This window comes from Siphateles boraxobius, unplaced genomic scaffold (genome assembly GCF_051911475.1).
Source record: "Siphateles boraxobius isolate OS27281-9 unplaced genomic scaffold, OSU_SipBor_1 33, whole genome shotgun sequence".
NCBI classification, from domain to species: domain Eukaryota; kingdom Metazoa; phylum Chordata; class Actinopteri; order Cypriniformes; family Leuciscidae; genus Siphateles; species Siphateles boraxobius.
In genome coordinates, this window is record NW_027508953.1 from 1,687,845 (window position 1) to 1,702,993 (window position 15,149).

General features: G+C 42.6%; 1 protein-coding gene across 2 annotated transcripts; it reads right to left on the reverse strand.

Moving 5' to 3' along the window:
• Nucleotides 1-4,496: 4,496 nt before the first annotated feature.
• On the reverse strand, nucleotides 4,497-9,744 carry LOC143701544 (uncharacterized). 2 transcript variants are annotated; one of them, XM_077194907.1, is made up of 10 exons: nucleotides 9,259-9,744; nucleotides 8,251-8,309; nucleotides 7,876-7,908; nucleotides 7,744-7,776; nucleotides 7,626-7,661; nucleotides 6,647-6,679; nucleotides 6,525-6,560; nucleotides 6,314-6,343; nucleotides 5,520-5,552; nucleotides 4,497-5,409 (listed from the first exon to the last, which is right to left on the reverse strand). In XM_077194907.1, the coding sequence occupies exons 1-10, from the start codon at nucleotides 9,267-9,269 to the stop codon at nucleotides 5,249-5,251; spliced, it is 465 nt and encodes a 154-aa protein (XP_077051022.1). In that variant the 5' UTR covers nucleotides 9,270-9,744; the 3' UTR covers nucleotides 4,497-5,248. The 2 variants fall into 2 exon arrangements, with proteins under 2 accessions (XP_077051022.1, XP_077051023.1); XM_077194908.1 differs by lacking the exon at nucleotides 6,647-6,679 and having other exon boundaries at nucleotides 9,259-9,332.
• Between the last annotated feature and the right edge of the window lie 5,405 nt (nucleotides 9,745-15,149).

Below are 15,149 nucleotides of genomic sequence, written 5' to 3' on the forward strand. Positions count from 1 at the left end.
GCCGTGACGGGACGAGACTCTGAAAGGGCGGCCGTGACGGGACGACACTCTGAAAGGGCGGCCGGGACGAGACTCTGGAAGGACGGCCGTGACGGGACGAGACTCTGGAAGGGCGGCCGTGACGGGACAAGACTCTGCAAGGGCGGCCGTGACGGGACGAGACTCTGGAAGGGCGGCCGTGACGGGACGGGACTCTGGAAGGGCGGCCGTGACGGGACGAGACTCTGGAAGGGCGGCCGTGACGGGACGAGACTCTGGAAGGGCGGCCGTGACGGGACGAGTCTCTGGAAGGGCGGCCGTGACGGGACGAGACTCTGGAAGGGCGGCCGTGACGGGAAGAGACTCTGGAAGGGCGGCCGTGACGGGACGAGACTCTGAAAGGGAGGGCGTGACGGGACGAGACTCTGAAATGGCGGCCGTGACGGGACGAGACTCTGGAAGGGTGGCCGTGACGGGACGAGACTCTGGAAGGGTGGCCGTGACGGGACGAGACCCTGGAAGGACGGCCGTGACGGGACGAGACTCTGAAAGGGCGGCCGTGACGGGACGAGACTCTGAAAGGGCGGCCGTGACGGGACGACACTCTGAAAGGGCGGCCGGGACGAGACTCTGGAAGGACGGCCGTGACGGGACGAGACTCTGGAAGGGCGGCCGTGACGGGACAAGACTCTGCAAGGGCGGCCGTGACGGGACGAGACTCTGGAAGGGCGGCCGTGACGGGACGGGACTCTGGAAGGGTGGCCGTGACGGGACGAGACTCTGGAAGGGCTCTGGAAGGGCGGCCGTGACGGGAAGAGACTCTGGAAGGGCGGCCGTGACGGGACGAGACTCTGAAAGGGTGGCCGTGACGGGACGAGACTCTGAAAGGGCGGCCGTGACGGGACGAGACTCTGGAAGGGCGGCCGTGACGGGACGTGACGGGACGAGACTCTGGAAGGGCGGCCGTGACGGGACGAGACTCTGGAAAGGCGGCCGTGACGGGACGAGACTCTGGAAGGGCGGCCGTGACGGGACGAGACTCTGGAAGGGCGGCCGTGATGGGAAGAGACTCTGGAAGGGTGGCCGTGACGGGACGAGACTCTGGAAGGGCGGCCGTGATGGGAAGAGACTCTGGAAGGGTGGCCGTGACGGGACGAGACTCTGGAAGGGCGGCCGTGACTGGACGAGACTCTGGAAGGACGGCCGTGACGGGACGAGACTCTGAAAGGGCGGCCGTGACGGGACGAGACTCTGAAAGGGCGGCCGTGACGGGACGAGACTCTGGAAGGACGGCCGTGACGGGACGAGACTCTGGAAGGGCGGCCGTGACAGGACGAGACTCTGGAAGGGCGGCCGTGACGGGACGAGACTCTGAAAGGGCGGCCGTGACGGGACGAGACTCTGGAAGGGCGGCCGTGACGGGACGAGACTCAGTAAGGACGGCCGTGACGGGACGAGACTCTGGAAGGGCGGCCGTGACGGGACGAGACTCTGAAAGGGCGGCCGTGACGGGACGAGACTCTGGAAGGGCGGCCGTGACGGGACGAGACTCTGGAAGGACGGCCGTGACGGGACGAGACTCTGGAAGGACGGCCGTGACGGGACGTGACTCTGGAAGGGCGGCCGTGACGGGACGAGACTCTGGAAGGGTGGGCGTGACGGGACGGGACTCTGGAAGGGTGGCCGCGACGGGACGAGACTCTGGAAGGGCGGCTGTGACGGGACGAGACTCTGGAAGGGCGGCCGTGACGGGACGAGACTCTGGAAGGGCGGCCGTGACGGGACGAGACTCTGGAAGGGCGGCCGTGACGGGAAGAGACTCTGGAAGGGCGGCCGTGACGGGACGAGACTCTGGAAGGGCGGCCGTGACGGGACGAGACTCTGGAAGGGCGGCCGTGACGGGACGAGTCTCTGGAAGGGCGGCCGTGACGGGACGAGACTCTGGAAGGGCGGCCGTGACGGGAAGAGACTCTGGAAGGGCGGCCGTGACGGGACGAGACTCTGAAAGGGAGGGCGTGACGGGACGAGACTCTGAAATGGCGGCCGTGACGGGACGAGACTCTGGAAGGGTGGCCGTGACGGGACGAGACTCTGGAAGGGTGGCCGTGACGGGACGAGACTCTGAAAGGGTGGCCGTGACGGGACGAGACTCTGGAAGGACGGCCGTGACGGGACGAGACTCTGAAAGGGCGGCCGGGACGAGACTCTGAAAGGGCGGCCGTGACGAGACTCTGGAAGGACGGCCGTGACGGGACGAGACTCTGGAAGGGCGGCCGTGACGGGACAAGACTCTGCAAGGGCGGCCGTGACGGGACGAGACTCTGGAGGGGCGGCCGTGACGGGACGGGACTCTGGAAGGGTGGCCGTGACGGGACGAGACTCTGGAAGGGCGGCCTTGACGGGACGAGACTCTGGTAGGGCGGCCGTGACGGGACGAGACTCTGGAAGGGCGGCCGTGACGGGACGAGACTCTGGAAGGGCGGCCGTGACGGGACGAGACTCTGGAAGGGCGGCCGTGATGGGAAGAGACTCTGGAAGGGTGCCCGTGACGGGACGAGACTCTGGAAGGGCGGCCGTGACGGGACGAGACTCTGGAAGGACGGCCGTGACGGGACGAGACTCTGAAAGGGCGGCCGTGACGGGACGAGACTCTGAAAGGGCGGCCGTGACGGGACGAGACTCTGGAAGGACGGCCGTGACGGGACGAGACTCTGGAAGGGCGGCCGTGACAGGACGAGACTCTGGAAGGGCGGCCGTGACGGGACGAGACTCTGAAAGGGCGGCCGTGACGGGACGAGACTCTGGAAGGGCGGCCGTGACGGGACGAGACTCTGTAAGGACGGCCGTGACGGGACGAGACTCTGGAAGGGCGGCCGTGACGGGACGAGACTCTGAAAGGGCGGCCGTGACGGGACGAGACTCTGGAAGGGCGGCCGTGACGGGACGAGACTCTGAAAGGGCGGCCGTGACGGGACGAGACTCTGGAAGGGCGGAAGGGCGGCCGTTACAGGACGAGACTCTTGAAGGGCGGCCTTTGCAGAGAATGAATGTACATGGTTTAAATAGGCTGAGCCTGACAAGGTAATGAGACACAGGTGGATGCAATCAGTGATGAGTTCGGACAGTGGGTTATGGGAAATTTGTTTGTGAGGGAATGACAATAGTCTGATGTTGAGTGCCCTCTGGTGGCTCTCAAGGGCACTCCAGCTGGTGACGTTACACTGTATTATTTACTTTTTTATTTATTATTATTTAACATTATTATTATTATTATATCTAGGTAATATGTTTATTATTATTATTATATCTATGTATCTGTGCTTTTTAATTTTGTTATAAAGTACAGATACATGTTATTTGCATATCTATATACAGTATATATACTGTGTGTGTGTGTGTGTGTGTGTGTGTGTGTGTGTGTGTATATATATATATACAGAGTTGTAGTCAGAATTAATGGCACCCCCGGTAAATATGATCAAAAATGGCTGTAAAAAATAAATCTGCATTGTTTATCGTTTTAAATTTTATTAAAAAAATTAGCAAAAACATTTAATTGAAGTAAAAGAATTGAAAGTGGGGGAAAATCACATTATGAAATAAATGTTTTTCTCCAAAACACATTGGGAACAATTATTTGCCCCCTGTTATTAAATACTTTTTGCAACCTTCTTTTGCCAAGACAACAGCTCTGAGTTTTCTCATATAACGCCTGATGAGTTTGGAGAACACCTGTCAAGAGATCAGAGATCATTCCTCCATACAGAACCTCTCCAGATCCTGCAGATTCACAGATCCATGTTGGCCCACAGCATTATAGATACAGCAGAAAAGATACATAAACAATACAGATTTTTTTTTACAGCCATCTTTGATCATATTTACCAAAGGGGGCAAATAATTCTGACAAGCACTCTATATAATATATATATATTGGTTGAAATTATGCATTCTTGCTTCCATATTGTATATTATTTCATGCTATATTTAATTATTAGAATATTATAGTATTATAATTTTTTTCTTTATGCAGTGTTGTTTACTTTTTTATTTATTAAACTTTATTACTATATCTGTGCTTAATTTAGTTAAAAAGCACAGATGCATAAATGATATATATATATATATATATATAAATTCATTTTTTATTTATATTGTTTGAACTTATGCATAATTTTTTCATATTTATTGTTATTAATTTGTTCTTACATGCTATTTTTGATCAATAAGAAATTATTATTTTTACGATTATAATTATACTTTTCTTTATGCACTGTTGTTTTCTTTATTATTTTTTATTTAAACATTATTATTATTTTATTATTTTATTTTTTGTTAATTTAACATACTTATATAGTATGTTTATATAAGCATTTTTGTACTTTAATATTAATTTACTTCAAGTTACTCATTTTGTTGTATTTACTAAAGTAAAATGTAGTATATCATTATTATGCAAAATAATATTTAATATTCCGTGTTAACCAAAGACCAGAGCATATTGAAGAGACACTGTATTTCTATTTAGCATATTCATTGCTTTTATTTAGGGGTACAATAAAAAGAAAGAAATGTTTCAGAATCACATGGTACTGATTGTAATATTTGTAAATTCAACAATGTTAAATACTTTGTGTATAAAAAAAAGGAACTGAAAACAAAGATAGAAACATTTTTGATTGAAACACTGTCATTGTGAGGAGAGCGAAGGCTTGAATCATGGCACATCTGAGGATGCCAGCACCAGTTTCTCATCAACTCTGAGATTTTTAGATTCAAATCTATCCTATAGTTAATCAAGCAAAAAAAAAAAAAAAAGAGCCATCTATTAATTTTCATATTATAACAATATCATAGTCTGGTCTAAAACGAAATCAATCCTATAAAGTGTCTAGGTCAGCCTTGCCTCTGGGTAAATCTGAAGAATATTTGGCAAGCACAACTGTAGCTCACATTAACAGAGACCTCACAGAAAAACTCCCATGAGGCCGCAGAACCATTCACACACACACACACACACACACACACACACACACACACACACACACACACACACACACACACACACACACACACACACACACACACACACACACACACACACACACACACAGTCAAACGGATCAGGACGTCACAGAGGATAAAGTCTAATTCAAGATTCTCAAAACAAAAAATGCCACTGAAAACATAAACAGTATAGTTATTTTTTCCTTCTTCTGTTACTGCCTTGTCATTGCAGCTCTGCCCTGTTTCTCTCTCAGTTCACGACTCAGGGACGTTGGTTTCTTGATCTCTTTTTTGAGGCGGAGACGGGCTTGCTCCGCTTGCGTGCTGATGCATTATGGGATTTAGTGGCACGCTGCTGGACTGGGACTGGAGCGGGTTTGACAGCCGCCACTGCTGCCTCATCTGAGTCTGGGCCTTCATCTTCTGTACACAGAGAGAGAGAGGTGAGACAGACACTTTACACTTCTCATTCAAAACATGCGAATTATTAAGATCCATCGATTCAATGTGTGTGTTTATGATGTGATATTTACCATCATTTTCTTCCATACTGGATTTAGCTGCATCTAAAAATTTAAAAGAAGAAAAAAAAAGAAAGAAAAAAAACAATGCATAAGACACATGCGATTTTAGGAGCAATTGCCAGGTCATCATAATTCACCCTTTTGCATAAATAAATAAAATGAAATAATAAAATGTTACAATACAAATACAATTTATACTTTAGTTTTATCCATAATTATTATTTTATTCATTTATTCTTGCATGCTATTTTAGTTATTACAAACATTTTTATGTTCATGATTATTTTTAGTTTATGCATTGGTATTTTAGGAGTGAAATGTCTCGTCATATTTCAGCCTGAAATGAAAAAAAATAAATAATAATAATAATAAATTATGTTTGCCTTATAAAATGGATCTTAGGATCATTTATTTTAGAAAATTAAAGAAACAATACAACTAAATAAATACATGAAATACAACATTTTTTTTTAATTGGCATGAATTAAATTTAGCACCACCATGGTGTATAAATACTTTACTATTTAAATAAATCATAACAGCAATGAGATTGTTTTTGCATTACAATATTGAGAGTTTTGATTTGAAAATGTGCTTAAATGTCATGCCAATAATGTCATGCAAAAATCTCAGTCTCAAGCCTATATTTTTATGCAAAATGTTTTTTCCTCTTTTATTTTTAGGATGAAATGTGACCTGGACTGGACGTCTGGATGTTCCTGCCACTGGCTACAGTAAAAACTCCTGTAAATATTCCAGACTGTATTTTGGGAACATATCACACATAATATAAACTGACTCACCAGCTTTGGGCACGTCATTTACTTGAGGTGCTAAAAAAAGGAGACTCGTGTCAATTTTTGGACCATATCCGCTTTCAGTTTATTAGTTGGTTATTATATAGTTACATATTATCTATAATATAGTTATTATAACATATAGTATACAACTATATTATTATATAATTACTATTTATTATCGTTCACACTGTTCTTCAGTGAATCTGACACTTACCGCTGTTTCCTGCCTCAGCACTGGTGCTGCTTGCATCTAAATGATACCAAACAGATTTATTTTTAATTGTCTAATACTCTTTATTTCTGAACAATTGACATGGTTCTTTCTTATAAGGCTACCTGCAGTTGCTCCGTTGTAATACAGAAGCTCATCTGTAGCCATAAGAAAGAGAAATCACAAAATGAGATCTCCTTAATATCTCAGTTGATTATCATAGACTGCACTGAGATTAAATGGAGAGCAATTTATTCTGGGTAGATCAGAATAGAGAAAATAAAAGTTTGTTTAGTCACCACTAGATGGCAGACTTGTAAAGTTTTACACAAATTGATTAAGACTACAAACACGAATAAAAAACTGTTGAAAAACTACAAACATGGCGGATGTGTTAGTCCCATGGTTAAGCAGAGCGGTTTAGATAAAGGGGTTTGAGTTTTAATAATCAGCATCTAACCTAAGGAAAATATATTTATTCAATGTTATCCACATTATATTTAATCTACAACAGCATTGTAAACTTTTATAAAGATCCGTGTGGTCATTAACTCGTAAATACATCACAATGCAAACAATAGGAGAGTCCACAGGAAAAACACACGACTGGCAGAGCTACATGCTACTACATTTCTTTACGCAAGTATGAAGTAGTATGTCCCAATTTAGCATGCACACTCAAAAGTATGTAGTTTTTCTTCACAAAAACAGTATGCTTTTAGGGCATAGTTCAAGTAGGCAAATTGCGATGCAACATTGGTGTTTCATTATGTTCTTTAACGTGCCAGAACATGCTTTCCTAAAGAACTGAAGGATAAAAAGTTCTTTGTGAAAATGAATAGTAAAAATATTCCCTTGTGTTCTCGAGCTGAAGTTCACACGCTCTTCTAGGCAGTAGGCCTATTAAAACCTTCAGTTTATCCCTAAGAGCCACTTGTCAAAAACTATGTTTCTTCCTTAACTAACAATCATTCTCCCTCGTTTATCAGGAACATCAACCAGTGTGGTTCACAAATCAAGGGTACGGTCTAATCCTTCCATGCACAACATTCATAACTAACCCTCTTTCATCTGCTTCTGCCCTGTGAAGGAGTGATCACTCACCGTTGGGCAGGTCGGGCGACACCAGGTTCATGCTTTCTGTGAAGGAAAACACAAAACACTGCAGTGAAGACAGAATACAGACTGTGACTCCAAAACAGAGAAACAGTGAGAAACTCACCAGTTGGAGCTTCATCTGAGGTTGAATCATGATCTGTGGGTTAATAGAGGGATTCTTAGTTATTAGTTTTTTTTTTTGAGAGATTTGCATGCAACATGTTTTAATGTTACTGGTTATATGATTTATGAATACCTGTGGCAAACATGGCTTGGGACCCCCCTTCAGCTACAAAAGAAAAACAGATAGGAAATGGTCATTTTTGAACAATTAATATCTTAGTCACATTCTTATATATACAGATTCATCATATTAAATTGTAAAACTTCTTTTAACAAAATTACATTTGAAAGATTTTATGGATGCTTTAAAAAAAATTATATATATATTAATATATATATATATATATGTTTTATACTATACTAAATTATTAACCGTGCAATTCTTGAGTGTTTAAAAAAATTCTGAACTCTGAATTTAAATAATTATTCACTGATATGATGTTCTATATATTTGTGGCTTTTTGTTAACTCTCTTATATTACTGGATACAAATATATTTTTCTTTCACCTGTTTCAAGGTCCGCTTCAACCAGTACCAGCACCAATGAGCAGAGGATGAGAATGTTCCTGTGACAAAAGACACAAATACATCATTTCCTGACACAATAAATCTGACTTATAAATAAGCAGGTAAGGACCAAGCTTACAGTGAACGTTCTCGAATCTTTAACTAATGTTCTGGCAAGGTTCTCTCAACTTTATGAACAAACATTATTCCAGTAACATTAATAGAATGTTTGTTCCAAGTTATCTGGTATTTAATATTGTTCTCAAAACGTTAGCACAAAAACTATAACTTTTTCTTTCTGAGATGCTTTAGTTGGATGTTCATTTAATGTTTTTTTAATTTTTTTATGTTACTACTTGTTTCAGAACGTTCAGAGAACGTTCAAAAGTAACATTCCTGTAACGTTTGCAGAATGATAACATTGAATGTTCCCTTAATGTTTACATAACCAAGAAAATGAAAACTTTATAATCCTGGATGTTTAAAGCGGTCAGTGAACATTCAGAAATAACGGTTTCATAACTTAATGAGAATGTTAGCGAAACGTTCTCTGAACATATTTTTGTTATTTTGCATCTATTCTATATGTAGTGGATGTGTAATGCATTGCAGTTGAAGTCAAGGCATGCAATAATCACAGATGACACCATTGAAAACCACTATTGTGGCTCTGGATTTATGCTTGTTTCTTTTCTTCTTCTTTTTTGAACTCTCTATATTTGATTGTCAGCTCCAAAATGTGTTTTTATATTTAGAAAGCACACGGTATTCTATATTAAAGTACATGTTCAGAAATGTGTTTAAATATTCAAAAATAATATTATCTATAATTTTATTAATATTAATAATTACTATATAAATTAAATTGGTGGAACCATTTTAGTGAATTCAAGCTTTGTCTTTACAGAATGGCATACAGTACATATACAATTTAGACCCTTAATTTTCTCAATGTGTTATAGTAATATTAAAACGTATGTGTTTGCCTTGTGAAAGATGTAGAGTTACCTGGTCAGCATGGCTGGAGGTGAGAGACTGGTTCCGGTGGTGTACAGTACACAGTGTAGTATTGCACATGAACTGGTCCTGTGGCGATAGCAGCCGTCAAGGCTTTTATACCTCCTCAAAGGCCATTGAGAATGTGGGAGGGGAGGGTCTCTTATTGTGAAAGAGAAGACGTGGAAAAAAACGCTTCATCTTGGATTACATTAATTGCATGGCTTAATGTAAGGATTGATACGTCTCCTTCCCATGTACATTCCCACTGAAAGAATCTCTCTCGCCTCCGTTAAAAGGGAAAGTCTTTACCCCACAGTGAACCTTTTGTTACCTGCTGCATGTTGAGATGTTTCTCTCCCGCCAAAACAAAAAAAGAAGTCCTGCAAGTGAAAGGCTCAGGTGAAGCGCCACACCAATGCCAAGGTCATGATAGTTGCCCCCCCGTGACCTGGCGATCGCGCCGTGTTGACATGCGCTCAATGCTGGGGATTCCCTGGGTCACTGAGGCCAGTATTTGGGGAGAAATGCAAACCTAATTGCTCTGTAAAGCAATAGCGAGCTGGCAGGGCATAAATAGAATTTTTCCTCTTTAAAAGGTTGGTGTTGGGGAAATGGCGCTTGTTTTTTTGGCCTCTTGTTGTCCAGATGCCAGCGATAAGGTTGCTACTGATGGAGGTATTAGTGCTCAGTGCTGCGGGAGAGACTCGGGGATCTGTGTTCAGGAAATTCCACTTTCCCCCCCCAAGCTTTCCTTGAGATTAATTTTGAGAGAAAGACAGTGTCGGGTTACATCCTGGGCCAAACACATGACCTGTCGTTTTTTTAGCTACAGTGAGTTCCAGAAATGTTACCGAAAGGTCGGGAATTTACCCACAAAGGTTGGAAATCTACCCCAAGGTCAGGTTTAGCCTCGGAAAGAGTTGGGATTCGAGGCGTATGATGTAACAAAGGGACTCCGTGATGACTTCGAGATACGTCTCCGAAAGTATTCTAAATGTCAACGATCAGAATAAAGAACGTACCAAAAAACGTTCATAAAAACAAGAACAAAAGTAAAAACATTTCCATTAAGTTATGAAAATGGTTTTGTTATAATAGCGTTCAGAAAAAGTCCAGGTTCGTCCTTGTTTTATCATCTTTCAAACATTATGTGAATGATACTGTTGAATGTTCTCTGATTATGTAACAAGTAGTAACATATTAAAAATCGTTGTTTGGATTTAAATAGGCAAATCCTTGACTGGATCATTATTGTAGCGATTATTATGTTTCAAGCATGATATACCATAACAGTTCTTCTAACCCTAATTGATGGAGTGTGGACTTTTCATTTCTTAAACAACCATGTAGAAAGACACATCATAGCCATATTACAGGACAATGTCAAGATTCATCAGGCTCAGATTGTGAAAAAATGGTTGGGAGGAGCATGAAGAATCATTTTCACCTTAAATGTATTGAAAGTCTTTGGGATGTGCTGGAGGAGACTTTACAGAGTGCTGGACTCTTGCATTGTCAAACATGACCAAACATTTGGCGCTTTTCCACTGCATGGTACGGTACAGTTCGGTTCGGTACGGCACGCTTTGGCGCTTTTCCACTGCATGGTACGGTACAGCTCGGCACGGCTCACTTGTGGCGCTTTTCCACTGCATGGTACGGTACGGCTCGGCACGGCTCACTTGTGGCGCTTTTCCACTGCATGGTACGGTATGGCTCGCTTCGGCTCGCTTTAAATGGTACCACCTCTGTTGAGGTTCCAAGCGTACCGTACCGATACTAAAATGTGACGTGGAAGCACTGTAGATCACTGATTGGTCAGACAGACAGAATCGTCAATACCAGCGTCATTGTATTTGCGAGACATCAAACCCGCTAGATTTAAATAGCCAGGAACAGCCACCGCTGTAGCACCTTTTTTAAAACTACTTGCTTGACTTGCTTGAAGAAAAAAAAACTTCCAAAAAAGAAATGGCTGAATCGTGGTCAGTGGACGAGAAGCGCAGACGTTCCTCTTGTTGGTTGCCGAGGAGCGGATAAACTATAACGATCAGTCATAATCCCACCCATTTTGAAGCGGTACTAACCTCAGTGGAAAAGCAACCGAGCTAAAGCGAACCGAGCCGTGCCGCGCCGCGCCGAGTCGTACCACGCAGTGGAAAAGCAAAGCGAACCGTGCCGTGCCGAGCCGAACCGTACTGAGCCGTATGCAGCCGTACCATGCAGTGGAAAAGCCCAATTGATGCACCTCTTGATGGAAGTAAATGTTGTGATGTGATTTCCATCAAGTGATTCATCAATGTTTGGACAAGATTTGTTCTTCCTACATGGTTGTTTAAGAAATGAAAAGTTACACACTCTATCAACTAGGGTTAGAATAACTGTTGCCAAACTTATAACATGCTATCACAGCAATAATCATCCAATCACTCTTAAGCATTTTCCTATCCAAACAGTGATTTATTTGGGGGCCGGGCAGTGTTTGTTCATTGTCTATATATTGTCAATAGTGTTAGCGATATATGCAGCTCTGTTCACACAGCAGTCACTTTCAAACCAAGCAGCTTTTTGATGGTCAACACAACAACTTTGCATGGCCAACTTGGATATTAACAAAATCTAAATGTTCGCCCTCATACAAACTCCCAATTGGGCAGATTGCTTTTGGAATGACTGGATTTCGCCACAGAAGCCACACCTTAAGGCTGGGATTGGCTATACTTAACTTGTAAGTTGTAACTTGTAACTTAAGTTGTTACAGAGAAAAACTGGGCATCACGCACTAAACGACTGAGGATCATTCACACACTACCACCATGACTTTTCAAGTTGTTTCAAAAGCAACTTGCGCAGAAACTTGTGCCTTGTTGCTAGGAGACGTGTGACAAATAAAAACAAGATTCGCCTCAATATCAAACATGTTTGATTTCCTCTGACTGGATGGAATCATAGTCTGAAGCTTAAAAAACATCTGCGTTGTCTCGTGCAGACTGCAAATCTGTGCAAAAGTCATGTAGTGTATTCCAGCCTTAAAGGGATAGTTCCCCCAAAATGAATCTCAATTGCTCACCCTCAAGTGAGTATTATTCAAGATATTTTTAAGAATGTGCATAACCAAAGAGTTGATGGACCACAGTGACTTCCATAGTATGAAGAAAAAATATATACAATGGAAGTCAATGAGGCTCATCAACTGTTTGGTTTCCATATTCTTCAAAATATCTTCTTTTGTGTTCTGCAGAACAAAAACCTCATACATGTTTGGAACAACTTGAGGGTGAGTAAATGATGACAGGATTTTCTTTTTTGGGTGAACTGTCCCTTTAAATTCGGGGAAGACGGAAAGTGACCGATTTCACAAACTAAGGCTAAATCCCTCTCACGTCCCAAGCAGAGTCTCATCCGTCCGCGGACATTCGATCTGTTGGCCATTTTTCCTTTTTATCAGACGGAACTACTGCCAATGGAAATGAATGGGCCGTCGCTAGACAAGACAGGAAGTCTACCCATCTGGGTTTTACCTTTCCTGTATTTCTATGGGCGCCTGTGGAAAAGTGGAACAGGCCGCTGTGGAGCAGAACAGGGGTTAGAGTTTTGATAATGGGAGAGAGTGGTCCTGTGTAATAGAGTTACATTTGACATGTCCTCCACTCTGGTATTTAGGAGGGCCTTGCCTACTATCAAAGAAGTCCTCTGTGTACGCGTTAAAAGGATTTTTCTCTTTAAAAGCGTAAATGGATAATTAACCGTTGAGGATCCCTCACTAGGCCACATTATGTCCGCTTAGCTGTCTTTTCAAGAAACACACTGTTGAGGGAAGTCTTTGAAAGCTGGTAAGGTCAGATTTACATGTGTATGTGAAAAAGGCCCAAGGGCACACGGGACCTCGGGATTTTCCTTTTAAACATGGAGGCTGAAAGGAAATTGCCGGAACCATGAGGTACAGAACGTACTCTCATGCTTGACGGAAAAAAGAAACGCTCTGCGGCACTTTACATTAGGGAGTACGAGCTCGCTCGGGTTACAGGACCATAAGGACCAGTTTGAACTTAGAAACCTCTGTTTGTTGGGGTTTGGGTCATGATTTAGAGAGAATAGCAATTAACAAACTAAATGTTTTTATTCATGACAAAGTGTCTAATTTTAAATTTAAAACACACTTCTGGAACAAGAACAAATGAGGGCGTGGCTTGATTTTGTCTATTGGGAATTGATTGGATGGTTGTGGGTTGCTATTGGTGGATCTCATGTGAGTGACAGGTTGCCCCGCCCTCGTCATCAGAGAAGAGAAGAGACGTCACTGCAAGATGGAGAAGTTATTCTGATTAAAGATTATTAGGACACACGCATTAAGAAATAATGATGTGCACGGATAAATAATTTATAATAAATGCTGCACCCAAAAATTGTATTCTGTCGTCATTCTTTCACCATCATGTCATTTCAAACCTGTATAACTAACTTTCTTCTGACGAACTTAGAAGATATGTTGGTAACCAAACAGCTTTGGTTCCCATTTACTTCCATCATGAACAAAAATGTAATGGGAACCGATACAGTTTGATTACCAACATTCTTCTAAATATCTTCTATTTTGTTCAGCAGAAGAAAGTCATACAGGTTTGGAACGACTTGAGGATGAAGAAATTATGACAATATTTATTAGGCCTATAGGTTAGTATAGTTAATCTAGCTATATTCTGGTAAAACTGACCAAAATATGAATAACTAATCTTGCACTCACAGGTGTATAGTATTTGTTGTCCAATGGAATGGACAAAATTTCTACAAGCACTGATTAGCATTATATTATTAAGTAGCAAATCATGGTTCATAATTCTGACATGAACTAAATCTTATTGGCTATGAAAAAAACCCCCGTCAAAACAGTTGACATTTACTGTTAGCAACCTTTGAACATATGGCATCATAAACATTATTTCAAATTGTGACCTTGCTAGAATCATGTTTGTCATCCCTCATCACAAACATGAATGTTAATCTGTGTTTGGTGGGTAACCAGCAGTGTTGATCTCTCCTTCTCTTTTTCTTTTACTCTCTGCCAACTTGGTAAATGAACTGTCATAATTTCGAGGCAGTTTCCATTGCCTTCCATCATCATGAAAAATTGCTCTCTTTGACCAGCACACATACCAGACAGGATTTATTCAGAGGCTGATGGGATTGAATAGCTTTTTAATATAGACAGAGTATCACATGAGACCTGTCTGATGGGAAGAATAATCTGTGGACAATTACTCAGCATTTTAGCAATGGAAGGTTTACTTCTCAGGTATTCAACTACAAAGCTATCCTAATGAATATTTCAGCAATTTCCTAAATTAAATCACATAATGGTGTGATTAAGAGCATCATTAGATTGAGGAAAAGGGCTATAACAGACTAAACAAATGTTACACTGCGTGATGATGCACTCAATGTCATTTTAATGGCACACTGAATATAACCAAATCTATGTCTCTAAAGTCAAATGTATATGCTGACATGAGCCAGTGCCTTTTTATCCAGATGAAGTCGAATCCTGTTTCAGAATCAATTAAGATTTTTCCATCACCTGTCTGTGCCCATTACCGTGGATTACGAATTGTTAAATATGTACAGATGAGTTATGAGTAGCTGTCATCAGGTAAACTAGCCTATAACACCAGTTCTCTTGACAGTTATGCATTAACTTGTCAGACAGGCATTCATAGCCTGATATTCCCTGTACTAGTGTGTCCCACTTCTGGGCTTTAATTCTGTCATCTTAATTAATGCCGGAGAGGATGATGCCAACAAAAAGAGAGAAAGAGTTTCAAGAGAGAAAAGATAATCTTGGAATCACACATTCTAAAGTCACATGGTGCTCAACGGAACTTATGATTGGCTGAAGCAATGCA

What these genes read in the sequence shown, in the direction of transcription:
- LOC143701544 (XM_077194907.1), bottom strand. An exon ending in TGCTGAGGCAGGAAACAGCG is followed by an intron (nt 6,344 to 6,524) that starts GTAAGTGTCAGA and finishes TCCTTTTTTTAG; the next exon opens with CACCTCAAGTAAATGACGTG. An exon ending in CAGTATGGAAGAAAATGATG is followed by an intron (nt 5,410 to 5,519) that starts GTAAATATCACA and finishes CTCTGTGTACAG; the next exon opens with AAGATGAAGGCCCAGACTCA.